This window comes from Protobothrops mucrosquamatus, unplaced genomic scaffold, assembly GCF_001527695.2.
Source record: "Protobothrops mucrosquamatus isolate PMUCROS unplaced genomic scaffold, P.Mucros_1.0 scaffold315, whole genome shotgun sequence".
NCBI lineage: Eukaryota > Metazoa > Chordata > Lepidosauria > Squamata > Viperidae > Protobothrops > Protobothrops mucrosquamatus.
In genome coordinates this window covers 21,540-39,108 of record NW_015386655.1, presented here as the reverse complement: position 1 = coordinate 39,108, position 17,569 = coordinate 21,540, and the positions used below count along the sequence as shown (strand labels likewise).

Here is a 17,569-nt window from a genome sequence, read left to right as displayed (position 1 = left end):
TGTTTGAAAAAAAAAAATAATAGGTACAAGTAAAGAGGAGGGCAACCAAAATAATCAGAGGTATCAGATGCCTTCTTTATATATATAGAAAAGGCTACAGCATTTGGGACCCGACTTTAAAAAAACAAGCAACATTGGAGGTACCTCACTGAGAGGTATAAAATCAAGCATGGCACGGACAGATTACTAAAACAGTCATAATTCTAAAAGTGAGGTTGATTTATCAATGATTTACAGAGCAATCATAGTCACATTTTCATGGAAGGCTGGATACCATACTTTTGTCTGCTTCATTTAAACCATCTCCATAAGAATAAGAAAACAACACAAAGAAATTTGGTAGGAGATCTTTCGCTTTTCTTCTTTCACTGGAGTCAAGAATTACTTAACCAAATCCTGTTCTTGTATAACTCAGGAATAGGGATACATCCATAGTGGTCATAGACACAATCCTCCTCTGTATGGTTCATGATCAATTTGTAACTCTACCCCTTTTCAGGATCTGCAATAAAAAACACTGCCAGGTAAAGTGGGGAGGGCTTAGGTAGAGAGGGATTGCCTTTAGCCAAGGCAGTAGATCTGCCTCTCTGGGGACAACTGCTGCCTTATTCTAACAACGCCTGAGCCCAGCCTTCCCAAATTAGGAGCTCTCCTGATGTTGATTGGGAATTCTGGAAGTTGAAACCCCCCTCACACATCTGGATTGCATTTAATTTGGGGAAGGGTGCTTTGGGCAATGAACCAGTAAATTTAGGTGTGCTCTGGATTGCAGCTGAATACACTGCTACAAGGACTCAATTGATCTACCTAAGAAATATTAAACATACAGAACATATGCAGAACTCTGCCAGTAAACACTGCTTAGCCATCTGATTAACATTCAGTTGTCTTGTTTCTTGAAACATTTAACAATCTAAAATATTTGACAAAGGTTTTCTTATCTAACAGTGCTGATTAAACAGGGGGCTCAGAATTAGCTCATACATTATCAAAGTTTACTTAGTCATTCTGGAGAGTATCAATGTTAAAATTTTGAAAAGTCATAATTCAAATTTGTATTATTCAGATTTGATTTCCTGCTTGTAAGCTCCCGTGAACTTTGTTGTCGGAAAAGCCTTTGAATAAAACAATAAAAAGGAATCTATTAGACGCAAACAGGCTTTGGGGTTAAACAAGAAATTCAAATATAAACAAAGCCATCATCGACTGCAAATTTTATCTAAAGAATGCCATTCTCCCACTTCTGTTGAACATACTAGACAGAACAGATTAATCTCACCTATCACCACTTTTAATTGATGGGGAGAAGTTACATATGCTTCATGACCCTTTAACAGCAGTCCAGAGAGATCACTCGCATTAGGCCCCAAACTGGGCCCTGCCCAGGGGTTTACTGTCCAAAGTGATGAAGAGGGCTCAGTTCTCCAGTTCAGCAGCTAATCCAAAAAACCCATTTCCACAGCCTCAGCTACTTCAGGATGAAGCAAGCGTGTGGCTAAACGCTCTATGTCATCTAGACTCAGCAATCGAAGGCTCCGCTCATAATCCTAGAGAAGGAAATAAAAGGAAGACAAAGAACTGAATACAATTGTTGGGCAATGGCCAAAACATTTCCAAATAAAAACAGACAGACAGACAGACAGACACACATTGGTATATGCATTAATGCACGGGTGTCAAACTTGCCATATCACATGACATATCGTGACTTTTTTTGCACTGCCGGAGCTGGGGTGGGCGCGGCCTCCATATGATGCAACCGGCCAGCAGGTCAGCAGTTTGACACCCCTGCATTAATGCAAATACATTTAAAGCAACTGAGGCTGCAATCCTAAAATTCCTGGAAAGATGGTCCAGGAAAGATTTTTTGCATTTCCTCCCCTGAGAACAACTAGGTGGCAGCACCTAGCTGATTTTGGCTGACCTTAGAAAGCAAAGCAAGACTGAATTTGGTTAGCACTGAAATGGGAAATCACCAAAAAATACAGTGGTTGAGTTACAACCATTTGTTTAGAGATCATTTGAAAGATACAATGGCATTGAAAAAAGCAACTTATGAATGGTCCTCGGTCCTCAGATTTATGATCATTGCAGTATCCCTCATAGTCATGTAATCACAATTTGGGTGCTTAGTAAGCAGCACGTACTAGCAAAACATAAGCTTTGTTCATTTCCACATAGCAAAACCTGGATATTGTGGATGCTCTGGTGTTGGAACACCCTGAACCTGAATGTAGCATTGCTCTGCCATTGTATGAGCTGTCTCATGCTCCACAATTACCTCATTATTATTACCTCATGTCTGGATAAAAAGAGGAAGCAGGTTGATGAGGAATTGGGTGGACAATTCTTGCCTGCTTTGTCTTACTCTAGTACAGTGGTGGTGAACCTATGGCACGCGTGCCAGAGGCAGCACTCAAAGCCCTCTCTGTGGGCACCCACACCATGCCCTGGAGATGGCAACCATCCCTCTTCAACCAGCTGCCTGCTAACTCACCGAGGTCCCACGTGGCCGGATGCATCCCAGCATGGCTGGTTTCCCTCCCCTCCGTCCCATCCCTCCTGGCCTCGCATGCTCTCCTTTTCTCAGGCACGACCCACTGCATTGCCTCCTCAGCTGTCAGCTATCCGTCCAGCTCAGAACGGCTTCTCTGAACTGCTGGCGACGGGCTGCAGAGCCCCAGAGTGCACCGGTCGAGGGGCCGGCAGGCTGTGGCTGCTGACAGACACTGTTGGCCCCCATGCATTCGCTGGTGTCAGGCAACAGCCGCCCTGGCCCCTGCCTCACCTTGCGACAATGGCACCCCCGCCCTGCCTCGCCTTGCCTCACCCCGCAGGACGAGCCTCCTGCCCACCGCCCCATCTGCCAGAGACCCCCCGGATCTCCAACCCTGCCCAGCCCCCACAGGCGTCCCTCCCCACGAGCAACATCAAGGTGACCATGCCCACTTTGGCCACACCCACCCAGTCTGCCATGAACACCACAGCCACGCCCACCTAGTGGGCCACGCGTACCTGGCACCCACTGATAAATAAGTGGGTTTTGGCACTCAGTCTCTAAACGGTTCACCATCACTGCTCTAGTATGTTAAAAAGAACCCAGAAGGTTGCTAAAGGCTGAATAAGGAGGGGAACAGACAGATTATTTTTCTGCTGCAGCTCTTCTAATATTTAATATCAAGATGGATGGCTATATGGCCTCTTTGCTATATTATGTAGAAAGCTAAAAAAGTAAACATAATGCTATTCTTTAAATAAAGTGATAAGATTTTAACCCGGGAGACCTCAGTTAAAATATTTGTGTCCTGCTACTATAACCTTCTCAGGCCAGGACATTATGGTTTGGTGCAAACATGGAAGATAAAATTCAACAATAAGTTCTATGTATGAATGAACTTATTTACTTACTTGCCTTATTTACAGTTCTTTCCCTGATCCCAAATAACGCCCCATCTAATTCTTTTTTCCTGCTTCCCAGTGGACTATTGGGACTGATCCCTCTCTTCTTAGAGGATTGTATTTGCTGAGTCCTTTCAAATCTATTCTAATACCCATGTAATATCTACACTGCGGTTATGTTGGCATGCCTGAAAACAGAGTTCCACAATGCTATCAGAGTTAAGAGATCAATTGCCTGTTCTCTCCTACACGTCCACCCACATAGAAAGGAAAATCTACCTTCTGCATCTGCTCCAGCACTTTCTCAGCATCCGTCACACTGTAATGCCTGCTCAGAATTTGGGCCAGCATGTGCCAGATGGTTGAAGTCTGTGGGAAGCCAGCTCTGCTGCTAGGATCCTCAGGTGATGCCTTCTCCAAAGGCTTGATCACAAGGTTAAGCTTTGACTCAGGTCCAATAGAGTAATCGGACAAGCGGTGTTCATCTAGGAAAGAAGGAAGGGGCTGCTAAGTGGACAGGAGCATAAAGCAATCAGTTCAAAGCAGATCTAATGGCAGCCATCCTGCACTGAATAAATAAATCTTATTTGCAGAAGCTTGGCTGCATTAGTGTGTCGGTGGAGAAAAACCACAGCTTAATACCTAATAACTGCAGATTTTGAGGACCAGAGGCTATAATCATCATATCCACTTTCTACAATTTTAGATAAGACCTCGAGTTTGAACAAGTGAACTTTTGTTCTCCAAATCCATATAATATTCTTTTAAACAATATAGAATCAGGAAACTCTTGCTAGTTTTTGCCAAAGAGCAAAGCATTTAGTCAGCTGCTTGCCCAGTTAATAAAAAGCAGGCATTTGCTATTATTCCATTTTAAAAAGCATATAAACCTCCAAAGGTCAGGCTCCTTAGATCTTAATGGACATTATGAAGTAAATATTTCATGAAAGAATATTTTCTATACTGTCACAAACGTCCAGACACAGAATGACACAGAAGAGTATCGTTTGCAACTGGGAAATCAGAGGAACTTCTGCTTTTCTCTAAGATATGCTGCCAGCCCATAAAACTCACTGCTGTACAGTACAGATCAAAATTAATAAAGATAACTGCTTATTAAAAAGAACCATACAAAAAACTGTGTAATCAGAGCAACTTAGTAGGATGCTTTTAAGGGAAAGAAAGGCAAATATCAAGCTATGTAGCAAACTTTTAGTTATTACAGATAAAAACTTTGTACAGAAAATAAGATTATAAACACCAATTCTCTTACACATTCCTCAACACAAATGGTATTTAATATTTTTATAAATACAGAAAACTTTATAAATATCAAACGTTTGCACGAATTGCTACAAACTACAGTATAAGCCAGGGATCAGCAAGATAGACCCGTATTCCTGCTAAGATATTACATTACAGTAAAACCCAGAGGTGTTTACAGGATACGGTTAAAATACTGCAAGTCAAGAGGGCAGATGTGATAGTAACATTCCAACTCTGTCTGGTTTTTAAGTGCATCGTTGATGCAACACAAAAAAATAGGCAGAGCTTCAATTGCACTATCACAGCCATCATTTGACCTCTTTGGCCACACTCCATTTATAGCAGGGGTGTCAAACTCAATTTCATTGAGGGCCGCATCAGCTTTGTAGTTGCCCTGGGGGGGGGGTTGGCCAGGGTGGGTGTGGCCAACTGGGTGGGCGTGGATGGAGTGGGTGTGTCCTACTGGGTAGGCGTGGCCAGCTCTACATCATTCGCGTCAAGGGTGCCTGTGGGGGCATGGGCAGGAGTGGGACAGATCTGAGGGTCTCTGGCAGAAAGGGGTGGGACCAGGGCAGAGTCCATCAAGCCGGATATGTGAAGTAGGCGAGGGCCATTTGCTGGCCACTTCCAGGCGATGGTGCATTTCTTCATTCCTCACAAAGGGTGACACCCCCCCCAGCATGTACCCAGGAGGTGGGCCGACGCGGCAGGGGCTGGTTCCTCGCTGTTTCCAGATGGCCTTGTGGAGCTAAGACTGAATGCATTTCAGCATAAATGGCCACCACAAAATTGTACATTGGCTCCCGGCCGGCCTGGGCCAGGGCCAAAGCAGCGGGGGCCGTTCCTTCACTATTTCCAGGATGGCTTCGCGGGCCACATGAAACCACTTCGCGGGCCACATACGGCCCCTGGGCCTTGTGTTTGACATGTCTGATTTATAGGAAAAGAATAGAAGAACTATCATAACAAGTTGCATTGGTAAATTTTTGAGACTGGCAGAAAGTGGGAGCTGCTACTCCCAGATAAACCTGGGGAATTGTGTGCTAGTTTCTCTGTGCTCATATTTCTGTTAAACTGGGTGTCACAGAAACTATTGATCTCATTCCTCTTTTTGATATGTCTTCTAAAGCTTTTTTTTTTACCTGCTACCTTGGATGAGCCTGAATGCCCTCTCTGCATCACCAACTGCCTTATGATTAATCATTCAGCACCCACCTGCCAGAGCTTTGCCTTTGAAAAGTAAGCGCTGCTGAGAGACTGGGACATTCAGCTTTTCTGAGACCAGACGCTTGAGAGAGGAGATGCGCTCATCAGGGGAGACCTGAGAAGGAAGGATATTGTCAGGTGAGACTAGGCCAGGGATAGGCAACCTTGGCTCTTTTATGACTCGTGGACTTCAACTCCCAGAATTCCTGAGCCAGCCATGCTGGCTCAGGAATTCTGGGAGTTGAAGTCCACGAGTCATAAAAGAGCCAAGGTTGCCTATCCCTGGACTAGGCCTTCAAAGAGAGGGCCTCAATTTGGTATTTCAGAGAGTACAAGTTATGATCAAAAAACTGAAAGAGGGATTTAAGAAATGCCTTCAACCCCAGCTAGACACCCTAGCAATACATACATCTTAAGGATACCTATCTTTCAGCAGCTAGTCTAGTACATTTTCCCCACTCATACAGTTGAGGTTAGTGCACAGAAAATTAGCAAAAGCAACTGTTTTCAGTATGGACATTTTCTGTAGAGTAAATCTGATATCTGTTAAATATTATTGGTGCTTTTCAACTTAGGCCCCTAGTTATGTCCCCTCTGTGGGAGAAAAATGCAAATTATGATTGGGAAATTCATGGATAAAACTTCATTGCTCATTAAATATTGGAAACATTGCTGCATTTAACCACTGGCTCTCTTCTGCTCCCTCTAAATCTCTAATTTGTTGACAGTAAATAGATATGGCCTTCCCTTAAACAATTGGAGCAAGAACTACAAAGAACCTACACATGAAATTCTTAGGCAAAGAATAGTACAAAATTTTAATGTTTGAATATTTCAATATGAAATACTCTGTGCTCAAGCTTGATTAAAATTGTGAAAATGCAAACTGCATCTGGCTAGCTCAAAGTAAGCAAATTTGGACCTGACCAAGTATTACAGTGTTTCTGAACCTTGACAATTTTAAGGTGTGTGGACTTCAACTCCCAGAATTCCACAGCCAGCATTGCTGGCTGTGGAATTCTGGGAGTTGAAGTCCACACGCCTTAAAATTGTCAAGGTTGAGAAACACTGAAGTATTAGGTTGTATAAACTCCCTTAACAATTTTACTTAAGCGTGTTAAGGAAGAGAGTGCTTTTCCTCTGTTTTAAACAATGACAGACTCTAAAGTCCTCTACTCTACTTGATAAGACCGGAGTTTACAAGAGATTCAGAACCCAGTTCACGGAAAACTATGGAGTTTGAATCTACAGATCTCAAAGGAGATGAAATAATATATGTAAATGTGATTTCAAACTCATGGAATATGTGTGTGTGTGTGTGTGTGTGTAATATTTTGTTATTCTATTTTTAATTGCTGTAGGCTCCCAGTCGGGTATTTGAGATGACCAGCTATATAAATAATAAATATAATATCACTGGCTACTAGTCATAATGGTTGCCTATCATCTTTAGAAACATTTGCCTTTCAGTGCCTGCTGCTTCTGGGCAACGCAGAGCAGAGCGTGGATTCACCAGCCTATCTGGTTGGCAACGGTGGGGATAGGATGTGGGGGGCTCATCCCTTTGCAGGCCTCTTCTTAAGGCCTGAGATGCAGGGTGTCAGTAGGTAATACATTAATGTCATCCAACCCGCAAATCCAGGTCAGCCTGCCTTCCTCCCTTGGGTTCCTGGTGTGTGTGTGTGGGGGGGTGGGTGGGTGTGGGTCTTGTGAGATTTTTAATCCACCAAGTCGTTACCAGCTCGGGCCAAACTGCTCTGAGATATAAACCTTGGGAAGGAAAGGCTCCTGAAGGAAGGTCAGGGAGGGTCTGCTCTCCTCCCAGGAAGCACCCAAGGAATCCTCGGAAAAGGGATGAGCGGAGGAAAAAGGATCGAGGCCCGGGACTGCTCTGAAGGGGCCCGCCTACCTCCGTCGCCCTACCTGCCCGGCCCAAGGCCCAAGGGGAGGCTCCGCGCTCCCCCTCCGGCCGGACCCTCCAGGAAGACCCCTCCCTCTACCCTCGGGAGAACCGCGTGGCTTGCTGGGCAAGCCCCCAGCGCCGATCCGCTGCGACCTCGGCCCCGGAAAGAAAGAAGGGCTACCTGGAGGCTGCATTCCCGGCCCTGGAGCGCCTTCACCGTAAGTAACATCTCGGGACCCCGCAACTCTGGAAGCCAAGCGGCTCCTTTAAGAGAATCATAGACAGCTAGAGGAACAACCAAAAACAGAGCGGTCCAGTAGGGGGGTCAACACAACGCATTCCGGCTCCTGTGTCTACGAGAGTCATACGTCAGGATATCATAGAGAGAGACGGAAAAGAGAGGCGACGTCTCTATGGTCGGAAATAGAACTTCCGAGAGCGTTAAGCCGACCGGAAAGCGGAAAACTCAACCCTAACCTAAAGGAGGGTATGTCTCCGAAGTGATTAACTATAGAGAGGAAGTAATAGCGCTGGAGTTTATACAAGTTTAAAAGGGTTGCTTGTACAGTGAGAATGCTGTAAGGCGGAGAGTAGAACATCAAGATGGAGAATCTCCTTTATATTAAGCCCCAGGTAGCGTTCCGAAGATGTTAATGAAATTTCGGGTTTTAGCTTGGACAATTTAAAAAATCTGCCACATGTGGAGCAACGTGAGAACTGGTATATAGGAGTTAATGGAAAAAAATGCAAAGAAAGTAGTAAAATTGTTAGTCTCTTTTCACGTGATAACTAGGATATTTAGATTTCCTTTATCCAAGAAACTAAAGAAGCAAATATATTATTTGGTCATCCATTTTCCCAAAAAATACTATCCAGAAAAGGGCATAATGATGACACACAAAAGTGTTAGATGGCTATCCCCAGTAGCCCTCTTTATTTTTAGAACTAGAGCTACAAATGATTCAATGCATAAGAATTTTTGAGATATAATTTACTACCTGTGAGACCCTGTTTGTCTAGTAGTCTAGTAGTTAAGGCCCCAGGCTAGGAACCATCGTAGTACCTCACCTGATTTTGATGACAAAATCAGATTCAAGCGTCATCAGCACATTGGTAGTACCCAACTCAAATCTCCTGATATCCTTACCTAGTGGCTTTCATAAGATGCTGAACAGCATGTGTGTTAAATCAGAACTTTCTGGGATTCCCCCTTGTTAAAAGGCCAGATAAAAGTACTCTAAAGCCACCCTCTGGAGCTGACTGGATGCAGGTGGACAATAATTGAAGAATAGTTCTTCAACTCCAGGTCTTAACTCCACCGGATTCCATAGTTGATGCTATCAAAAGCCACATGAAGTTCAGTAGAACGGACAGAGTTACATTCTCCATCTTTCCCCAGAGTAGATCATCTGTCCAAACACCTAAGGCAGTTTTTAGTGCCAAAATCCAGCTTGAAATTTGTCTAAAATGGGTCTCAATAATTCATACCTTCCAAGAATAAATAATCTGACACTATCCCCTCAAAATACCTTACCCAAGAAGAGGATATTTACAATAGTTCTCTTCCTGATCCACAATTACTTTTATCTATTATATTGTAGAATAAGTTATATGTTTTGTAACAAAATTATTTGGGTCAGTGATTTGTTTTTTTCTTTTGTATATTATATATTCTTCCTTGCTAATAATTTGAGCTAATTTTGATTTTTTCAGATTCCCTATAGTAAGAGGGGCATTCCATTTTAGCTTGATGGAACAAAGTATCCTATGTAGATCTATCCAGTTCAAAGAATGTTAGATCTACTGTTGCTTTGGTTACATTAATAGAACAAAATCACTAGAATGAATTTATGCTAACTTCAGCGTCACTTAAAAATAGCTAACTTTTTCTACGTCAGAATTGTTTTAAGTTTCTTTCCCGATTGTCTAATGTAGTTCAGTGAGTCATAGACTTTTATGTACAAATCATACCATGCAGAGAAATACAATGGCTACATTGGTAAAACAATTAACAACTATATTCATTGAGCTAAGGACAGAAGAGTGGAAACACATAATTTTGAATAACACATCATAGAGAAGCAATAAGATCAAACTGCAGAATCCATGCAACATTGTCTTCCAGTTATAGAAAGCCAGATTATCCCCCTATATGGAACAACTTTTTTACTTCATTATATACATAACAATACTCTCCCACTTATACAGCAGCAGCCATCAAAAATATTGGTGAATAAAGACTGATGCTATGGGTTAGTTTCTATCACAACATACTGTACTATTCTCAGAAAGGAAAAGCCACAGAGTCTCCAACCAACTTTTCATTTTGGAGGCAAGGATTCAAAATCCGCTTTTACTTCCCTGTCAAAGGAAGGATGAGGACTTACACTAATAGCAGTAATATTCTATGGAGAAGGAGCTGAAGTAATAAATATGGCTCCACTTAACATTTGATTGTTCAGTCAGCCCCAGTCTTTTTTCACAGTCTTTCTGTGAAAGTCTTTTTCACAGGTACACAATATTTATTGCCACATTAAAAAAAATATTTCTATATCCATTTAATCCTAGCAAAGAGAGGCAACAAGGATCTCCCAGCTATATGCATCAGAACATTAATATGGTGAAATAGTTCAGATTTTATGTAGAGGAGATACTCTGAATCTAAGGTACATAGATATGCTGTCAGGCCTGATGTAGGCTTCATTTCAATTTGGATCTTGTCTTTCCATGTTTTTGTTACTCAGGGTAGCTGAAGCTGAAGTTCAAGCCATTTTTTTAAAAAAAGTATATTATACAAAAAGAGGAGAAATCCCTACTTCCATTCTTAAAGTATTTCTCAGGAAATATGGAGGGTGGCTAATTCCTCTACACCAGGGCTTTTCAACCAGTGGTATGGGTACCACCTGTAGTACATTGGCACCTGGCAGGTGGTACACAACCATCCTAGAAAAGTAGTAGTGGGGGAGGGGAATGAACTGAACCGGTGGCAGCACCGCACAAGCCTGAGCGAGAGATGACTGGAGCTGCAGAGCTGTCAGGGCTCAGTGGAAGCGCCAGGATCAGTGCCGCTTTCCAGCTGATCGGTGCTTCTTCGGGGCTGTCAGGGCTCAGTGGAAGTGCCAGGATCAGCGCCAGGCTCCAGCTGGAGCTCGGCGCTGATCCTGGTGCTTCTGCTGAGCCCTGAAGAAGCACCAATCAGCTGGAAAGCAGCACTGATCCTGACGCTTCTGCTGAGCCCAGAAGAAGTGCCGATCAGCTGGAATGTTGCAGCATCTCCAGGGTCTTGTGATTTACATTCAGATGCTTGGCAACTGATTCATATTTATGACGCTCACAGTGTTGCACGGTCATGTGAAGTGACCAAAACCTGCTACAACCACCCAGCAGACGGGGGGAATAAAAACCAAAAACACCCCCCCACCCCACCCCTGCTGCCAATCCTCAACAGAAATGCTCACAACAATGAAAACCTTGGACAGGAGGAAGAGCGCCACTGGGCGCTGTCTTGCTCGGCTGTGGCTTCGGGGGCACTTTTTTCAGTGCCATTGTAACTTCGAACAGTCACTAAGCGAACTGTTGTAAGTCGAGGACTACCTGTACTTTATCATTTTTTTCCTTTTTTTTGTCGTCATTTTTTTCCTTTTTTTTGCTAGGTGACTGGTGGTACTCGGATGCTGCCATATCCTAAAAGTGGTACAATGGGTGAAAAGGTTGAAAAGCCCTGATCTACACTGAGTCTCTGGAAATTATGGCATAGGCCAATTACCATGGGTAGTTCTTATCCAACTCCCTGGCCTAAGGTTTCTCCTCAAAACCAAACTGAGCAGAAAGTATAGGAGCTCTTTGCCCTAATAGGAATGAGCAACTTGTTTCATGAGGCAAGATGAATCTGGATCTTGCTGAATGAGAAACACTGAGTGTTAAGAATTTTTTTTTATTGTAAAGATTAAAAATGGAGGTGATCCTAAAAGTAAGAGACGTGTGAGTAGCTTCCTCCAATCATCCTTAACCCTCCTATAGGTAATCTGTATCAATAGGATTTCTACCCAGCTGATTTTATTATTAAAATGTTTATTGTAGTTAGAAATACATGGGAAGGGAACATGCCCCAAAGTGCCAATCTTCTAGCATCGTTTTGAGGGCTAGTGTCATCCCCATATAAATTTCATTCCCAAGTATGCTTGTTTGCCCAGAAAAAGATCAAAAGATAATCTAGGGCAGCAGAGGGTATCCAAGGAAGTAAGAGAGGACATTAAGCTCATTAATTTTTCTGATAAATGAGAATTTTATGAGAAAATACGCATGGGAATCATGGCAGCCATTTTATGAGAGTACCTACAACATGCTCTCACAAATGAACCATCTGGCCCCAAATATTGCCAATTCTACCTTATGCAGTTGCTTGATAGGATTTGAAAAAACATCCTTAGTGTGCCCCAGATGACTTTCTATTAGGGACATCTGCTATGTAATATTCTGCTGCAGAGCTTGTTAGCATTGCCTGGAACATATACAGCTGGAGGCTGATCACTGTAGCTAGTTGTGATTTTTTTATATGCTCTCAAGTTTTTTTCACACTGAATATTCCAAGTGCTGCTGATAGTATCGAAGATGTGAATATTTAGGGAATGTTTACCTGGTAGAACGTTCTTTTCCTTTTGGGGAAAAATACAGCAATATATAAATAAGGAACTTTGTCAACAAAGATATTGGCATAAATCCCATGTCAGTTTCTAGTAAATATTCTACTAAGGGACCTACATCTATTTTTTTCCAGCTGATTGATCTCTAAAGGGACCAGATTTAATAAGCAAACTTGCATCTTACCACCCGGAGCTGCTTCTGCCTATTGCTCCACCGAGCTAATTATCATATGGATTAAATAAGGAGGAGGAGGAGGCTGGGACAGACTCAGCTGAATTCTTATTAGTGCAATTAGTCATATCCTCAAGGATTTGTTCACAGATGTTTGTGAAAAGAAAGCAGAAGGTGAAGAACACTAGTATTTACTGCTGGAAAAAGGTTACTCTAGTCCAAACCACCAACTTTTTTTTTTCTATTTAGCATATCAGGTTATAATATTTAGCTGTCAATAAAGTTTCATCATAATTAACTGGTATGAACCTACCGATGTGTAGCCAAATTGAGAATAGCACAAACACTATATCGGATCCCATGGTAATATTTCAAAAATTGGTTTAGAGTGGGATAACTAAACATCTGCTGGCACGATCCCTGCTTTACAATTTTGTTTTTTACATCATTTGCTAGGAACTGTTCTTTATATTAAGATACAAGGTTCTAAGTAGACCAGAGAGAAAGCCTTTTGTGGGCTCCACTGCATCCTGTCTTCAAATGGGATAGGTTTATATGGCATGTTTTAATTTCTCTGATGTTGTAGAATAATGTTCTGAAGGTAAAATTTATACCTCTCCCATTACACAGACAGAGGGTGTCATATCTTTTGTAAAGTGGAAGTAATTACTCAGCCTGATCTTATCTCATGGAAATTTCCTCACCTACAGAGGCATATATGAACCCACAGGTCTGCTGAGAGGATTACATTCCAGTTGCTTTGTCAGGATAGATTAACCTTGCCCTCATATTAGTTTACCCCTTTCCTTTGTGTTCATCATGGACTTTTTGTCTCTGTGCCCTACTCAGAGGGAGAGAGCAGGAAGAAAATGAATGATACTTATATATACAGTAATTTGTTGGCTGGTTTTAATAATTTGTTAGATTGTGGCTTAGGATGTATTTATTTAGATCCCACCTTTATTATTATTTTTATAAATAATTCAAGGTGGTGAACATACACATACTCCTTCCTCCTTCTATTTTTTCCACAACAACCACTTTGTGAATAGAATTGGGCTGAGAGAAAATGACTAGCCCAAAGTCACCCAGCTGGCTTTCATGCCTAAGGTGGGACTGTGACTCACAGTCTCCTGGCTTTTAGCCTGGTACCTTGACTCCAAACACATGAATACTGCCAATGTTGTGTTACTTGTGCAATGAGTGAAATCATTCCATCTCTAGATTTTGACTTATAATTGCCATATAATCCTTTGGATGGAAGACCCTATGGGATGTTTTATCTGTTAAATGGAATGCAGTTTGCCTGCTGAAATAGAGGAAAGAAGATAGAAAGAATCTTGTTTTCGTTTTATTCCCAGACAATAGGAGCAGAGTTAGATTTACACTGAAACTGACTGCCACAATACTCAATCTACTGCCACCAATGATTAGATTGACATCACCCCATTATAAGCTGTGGTTTGCCACCATGGGGGTTGGATTCAAATCACATGCTGAGCCAAAGTAAACATACAGTAGCTAAACATGAGGTGGACCCAGTTACCGCTAACCAGAACTGCCAGCCCTTCTTGAATACTGTCCTAGCACTTAAGAAAAAAAAAATCACATTTATCTATGGCAAATTAAGTCATTGGTTAATCCAGCTCAGTGTTCCTCAAAAGTGGCCCATTGCATGACTGCAACTCCCCAGAGCTGCAAACTGTGTATTATCTCAGCATTATTGGAGATGCTGGGAACTGAACGTTCTGATCTGACTATTGAGCTGTGGTCTTTCCCAGGAGAGAGACCAAGGGTGACTGTTCCACACATGATAGGGATTGTGTATGTTTGCCCTGTTCAGTACAGGGCACATCCTGGCATTCTTGGAAACAACGGTGATGCATTTTCTATGAGAGGTTTGAAAAGAAATAATTCCTGTTTCAAAGTTATAATAGATAAGTCTAAAAGAGACATGAACTCCATTCCAAAGTATTCCAGTTTACACCAAAAAAGGAATGTCAGAATCAGGTTATATAGGCAGAGGCTAGTGTGGCTTACTGAACAAAAATCATGGCTAACGTGTAAAGCAAGCCAGAGCCTAATTCACATTTACTTCAAAGGGACAAAACCAGGATGTTGAAATAGGAGACACAGATAAGAAAAGAACAAAAACATGTCCCTCCTCTCTGCTCTCTGCAACGGCCAGATGTAAATTTTGTTCCTCACTGTCCTAATACTGTATAGCTGTTTTTAAACATGAACAGTTTGGGAAAATGAGGGATAAGCCTGTCTATTATTTCTGAAATTCTACAACTGTGTGTGTCTATTAATCTCTTTCTTGTCCAACCTGATGCCACACCTGTTTACCATTGCTATTATCTATAAGCTAGCACTGCTGGGAGGCTAACACATCTGGCACATACAGTACTAGGAAGACTATTGCGTGCACAGCACAGGAGAAGCATTTCTTTCCTGAATATTTGGATCCTTTTTTCCCCAACCTGCAAACATGTATTGTTCAGTACTGTGAGAGATATTTTGCTACTGCTTACAGTATAGGAAACCAGAAAGGGAAGATTTTTGAATTATAAACTTGTGAAAACTTTAAACAAGATGCTTAGGTAACTGTAATTTGTGTACAGTACAACTATGTAAGTATGTTTCATAAGATGTAATAGTTATATTGTTAGAAGCTAAGAATCGGATGGACCAAAGATATAATTTAATCTGCTGTCCTGAATAATGTGCAACCTCCTACTTACCTCTATTGTGAGCCTGTTAAATTATTTTTAAAAGCCAGTGTAACAAGAAGGGACAAATTAGATTAATCATACTGGCTGTACTTGAAAAGCTGGTCAGCTCAAACAATTAATTACTAAGTTGGCTTTACATTTTAAGTTGGTCTTATGTTCCATTACACAATGGATGTGCCCAATTAAGTTGGTCTCATGTTCCACTAAATATTTTTCCAGCAAACATTTTACCTTGCCTTCCTCCCAATTTTAAAAAGAGAGCTTAACTATTAACATAAAGCAAAAATCCATCACACCTAGAATTTACAGCAGAGCTCCATGAAACTGGCTCAAAGTTAATTAACGCATGCTACAGGATTTTATCAGGCAGGGAATATTCAGTCTTATAAATTGAAACTGTCACAATATGTTACAGTGGATCTTAACACAGCGATAATTCAAGTAGTATTTATCTATTTACTTTATTATATACTGTATGGCTGCCCAATCAATCTATAATTCTGGCTTGCTAACAATAAGTAACTGCCCTGGCAATTAAAACCAATTAAAACATATGTGGTATATGTGGAACAAAAACCCAACAAAATATCACACTTAATGAGTTCACCTGATAGCAAGGCCAATGCTGGAGGGACCTTATGTAGTACCTTATGGAAGGCCAGGAAGTTTAGGACCATTTGAATCTCAGTGGAGTTTGTTGTTCCATAGAGCAGATTCTGTGACAGAAAAAGCAGGCTTCCTGGGTTCCATTGGACGGCATTGTTTATAATAGAGGACACCCAGAGCATATTCACCTTGCCGCAGCAGTGTTTTTCATAACACTTTAGTAGTGGTAGAGAATTACAGTTGGCTCGATATATACTAAAAAAAAAATATCCTGCATGCGTAAAATTAACATATTACAGAATAAAGTAGACTGAAACTTCATTCTTGATATGCTGGATTTCTCACCGCCAGATTTTTGTGAATAAAAACATTCATGTATACTGTCCTCTGCTGACTGGTTCAAGGTTGACTCTGCCTTCCATCCTTCCGAGGTTGGTAAAATGAGGGCCCGGGCCGTGGCCTGTTCAGAACTGGGCAACATAGGCAGGCCAGCCTGTGTGCGCGCATGAAGCTCCCCTCGTGTGAGTGGCAGCAACCGGGACATGTGCACAAAGTTCCCCTTGCATGAGCGGCAGCTGTCTTGCGCTGGCTCTATACATACTTTTCTATACGTACTTTTCTATACGTACTTTAGCTGGAGTTCTCCACTCTTAGGGAGATCAATATATCCAATGTGATGGTTGTACCCTTTAAAGCCCTACATGGCATAAGGCCTAGTTACTTGAGAGACTATCTGCCAATTTGATCCTGCAGGGTTGGCATATTCCAGATTCTTTATTCAAACAATATCACCCTATTGGGATCCCGGTGATCTCCTTCTCTGTAGCAGCGCCTGCCCTGCTACAGAGATTCCTCCTGAGATCTGGATGGCCCACACACAGCTGTTGTTTAGAAGGTATGTCAGGACTTGGCTCTTTACCTAGAGTCCAGGGGTAGGCAACCTTGGCTCTTTTATGACTCGTGGACTTCAACTCCCAGAATTCCTGAGCCAGCCATGCTGGCTCAGGAATTCTGGGAGTTGAAGTCCACGAGTCATAAAAGAGCCAAGGTTGCCTACCCCTGACCTAGACCTTTGACGAGGAGGGAGATCCCTCAATTCAACACATTTGTCATATTCATCCTTTATGTTTCATTGATGTCATTGAAATTTCTTTGATTGTTGTGAGTTGCCCAGAATCATTGAGAGTCAGATGGCATATAAGTTTAATAAATTCTATGGCTGGCTGCATAGTCAGACCAATACAGTATTTAAGCTGCATTTGGCATTTTTGTCCACCTAACAAGTCTTTCCCAAGGATCTGGGGTAGACAGATGTTGTTCGGTGGTGTTAAAGGTATCATCACAGGATATTAGCTGTACTACGTAAAGCTGTCTTTTGCAATTGATTGATGATTTTGTCAAAGCTGATGCTGTTCAAATAGTGCTTTATTATATTATCCAATCAGATTTTTAAAATTAGTTTTTTGTCATACACCTCCTCCTATCTTTGAAGTGTGCTGTTTTTATTTTCATACCACTTTATAATTGTTAAATGAAATATATATCTGTATTCACCTTCTTCTTGCTCAGATGCTGCAATGGCACTGGTTCCAGCCAGTCAGTGCAGTGAATATACAATTGGCCTCTGAGACACATAGGC

General features: G+C 41.9%; 1 protein-coding gene across 1 annotated transcript; it reads right to left on the bottom strand.

Annotated features, from left to right (window-relative positions):
- Positions 1–203: 203 nt before the first annotated feature.
- Positions 204–8,132, bottom strand: UBL4A (ubiquitin like 4A). The gene is made up of 4 exons (XM_015815097.1): positions 7,956–8,132; positions 5,881–5,986; positions 3,679–3,884; positions 204–1,547 (listed from the first exon to the last, which is right to left on the bottom strand). Exons 1-4 carry the CDS (start codon positions 8,001–8,003, stop codon positions 1,437–1,439), a joined length of 471 nt encoding a protein of 156 aa, XP_015670583.1. The 5' UTR covers positions 8,004–8,132; the 3' UTR covers positions 204–1,436.
- Between the last annotated feature and the right edge of the window lie 9,437 nt (positions 8,133–17,569).

Excerpts from the sequence above, each read along its gene's own strand:
- UBL4A (XM_015815097.1), bottom strand. The coding sequence starts at position 8,003 with ATGTTACTTACGGTGAAGGCGCTCCAGGGCCGGGAATGCAGCCTCCAG. Across the intron at positions 5,987-7,955 it reads GCCGGGAATGCAGCCTCCAG|GTCTCCCCTGATGAGCGCAT; the intron begins GTAGCCCTTCTT and ends CTTCCTTCTCAG. Across the intron at positions 3,885-5,880 it reads CAAAGGCAAAGCTCTGGCAG|ATGAACACCGCTTGTCCGAT; the intron begins GTGGGTGCTGAA and ends CTTCTTTCCTAG.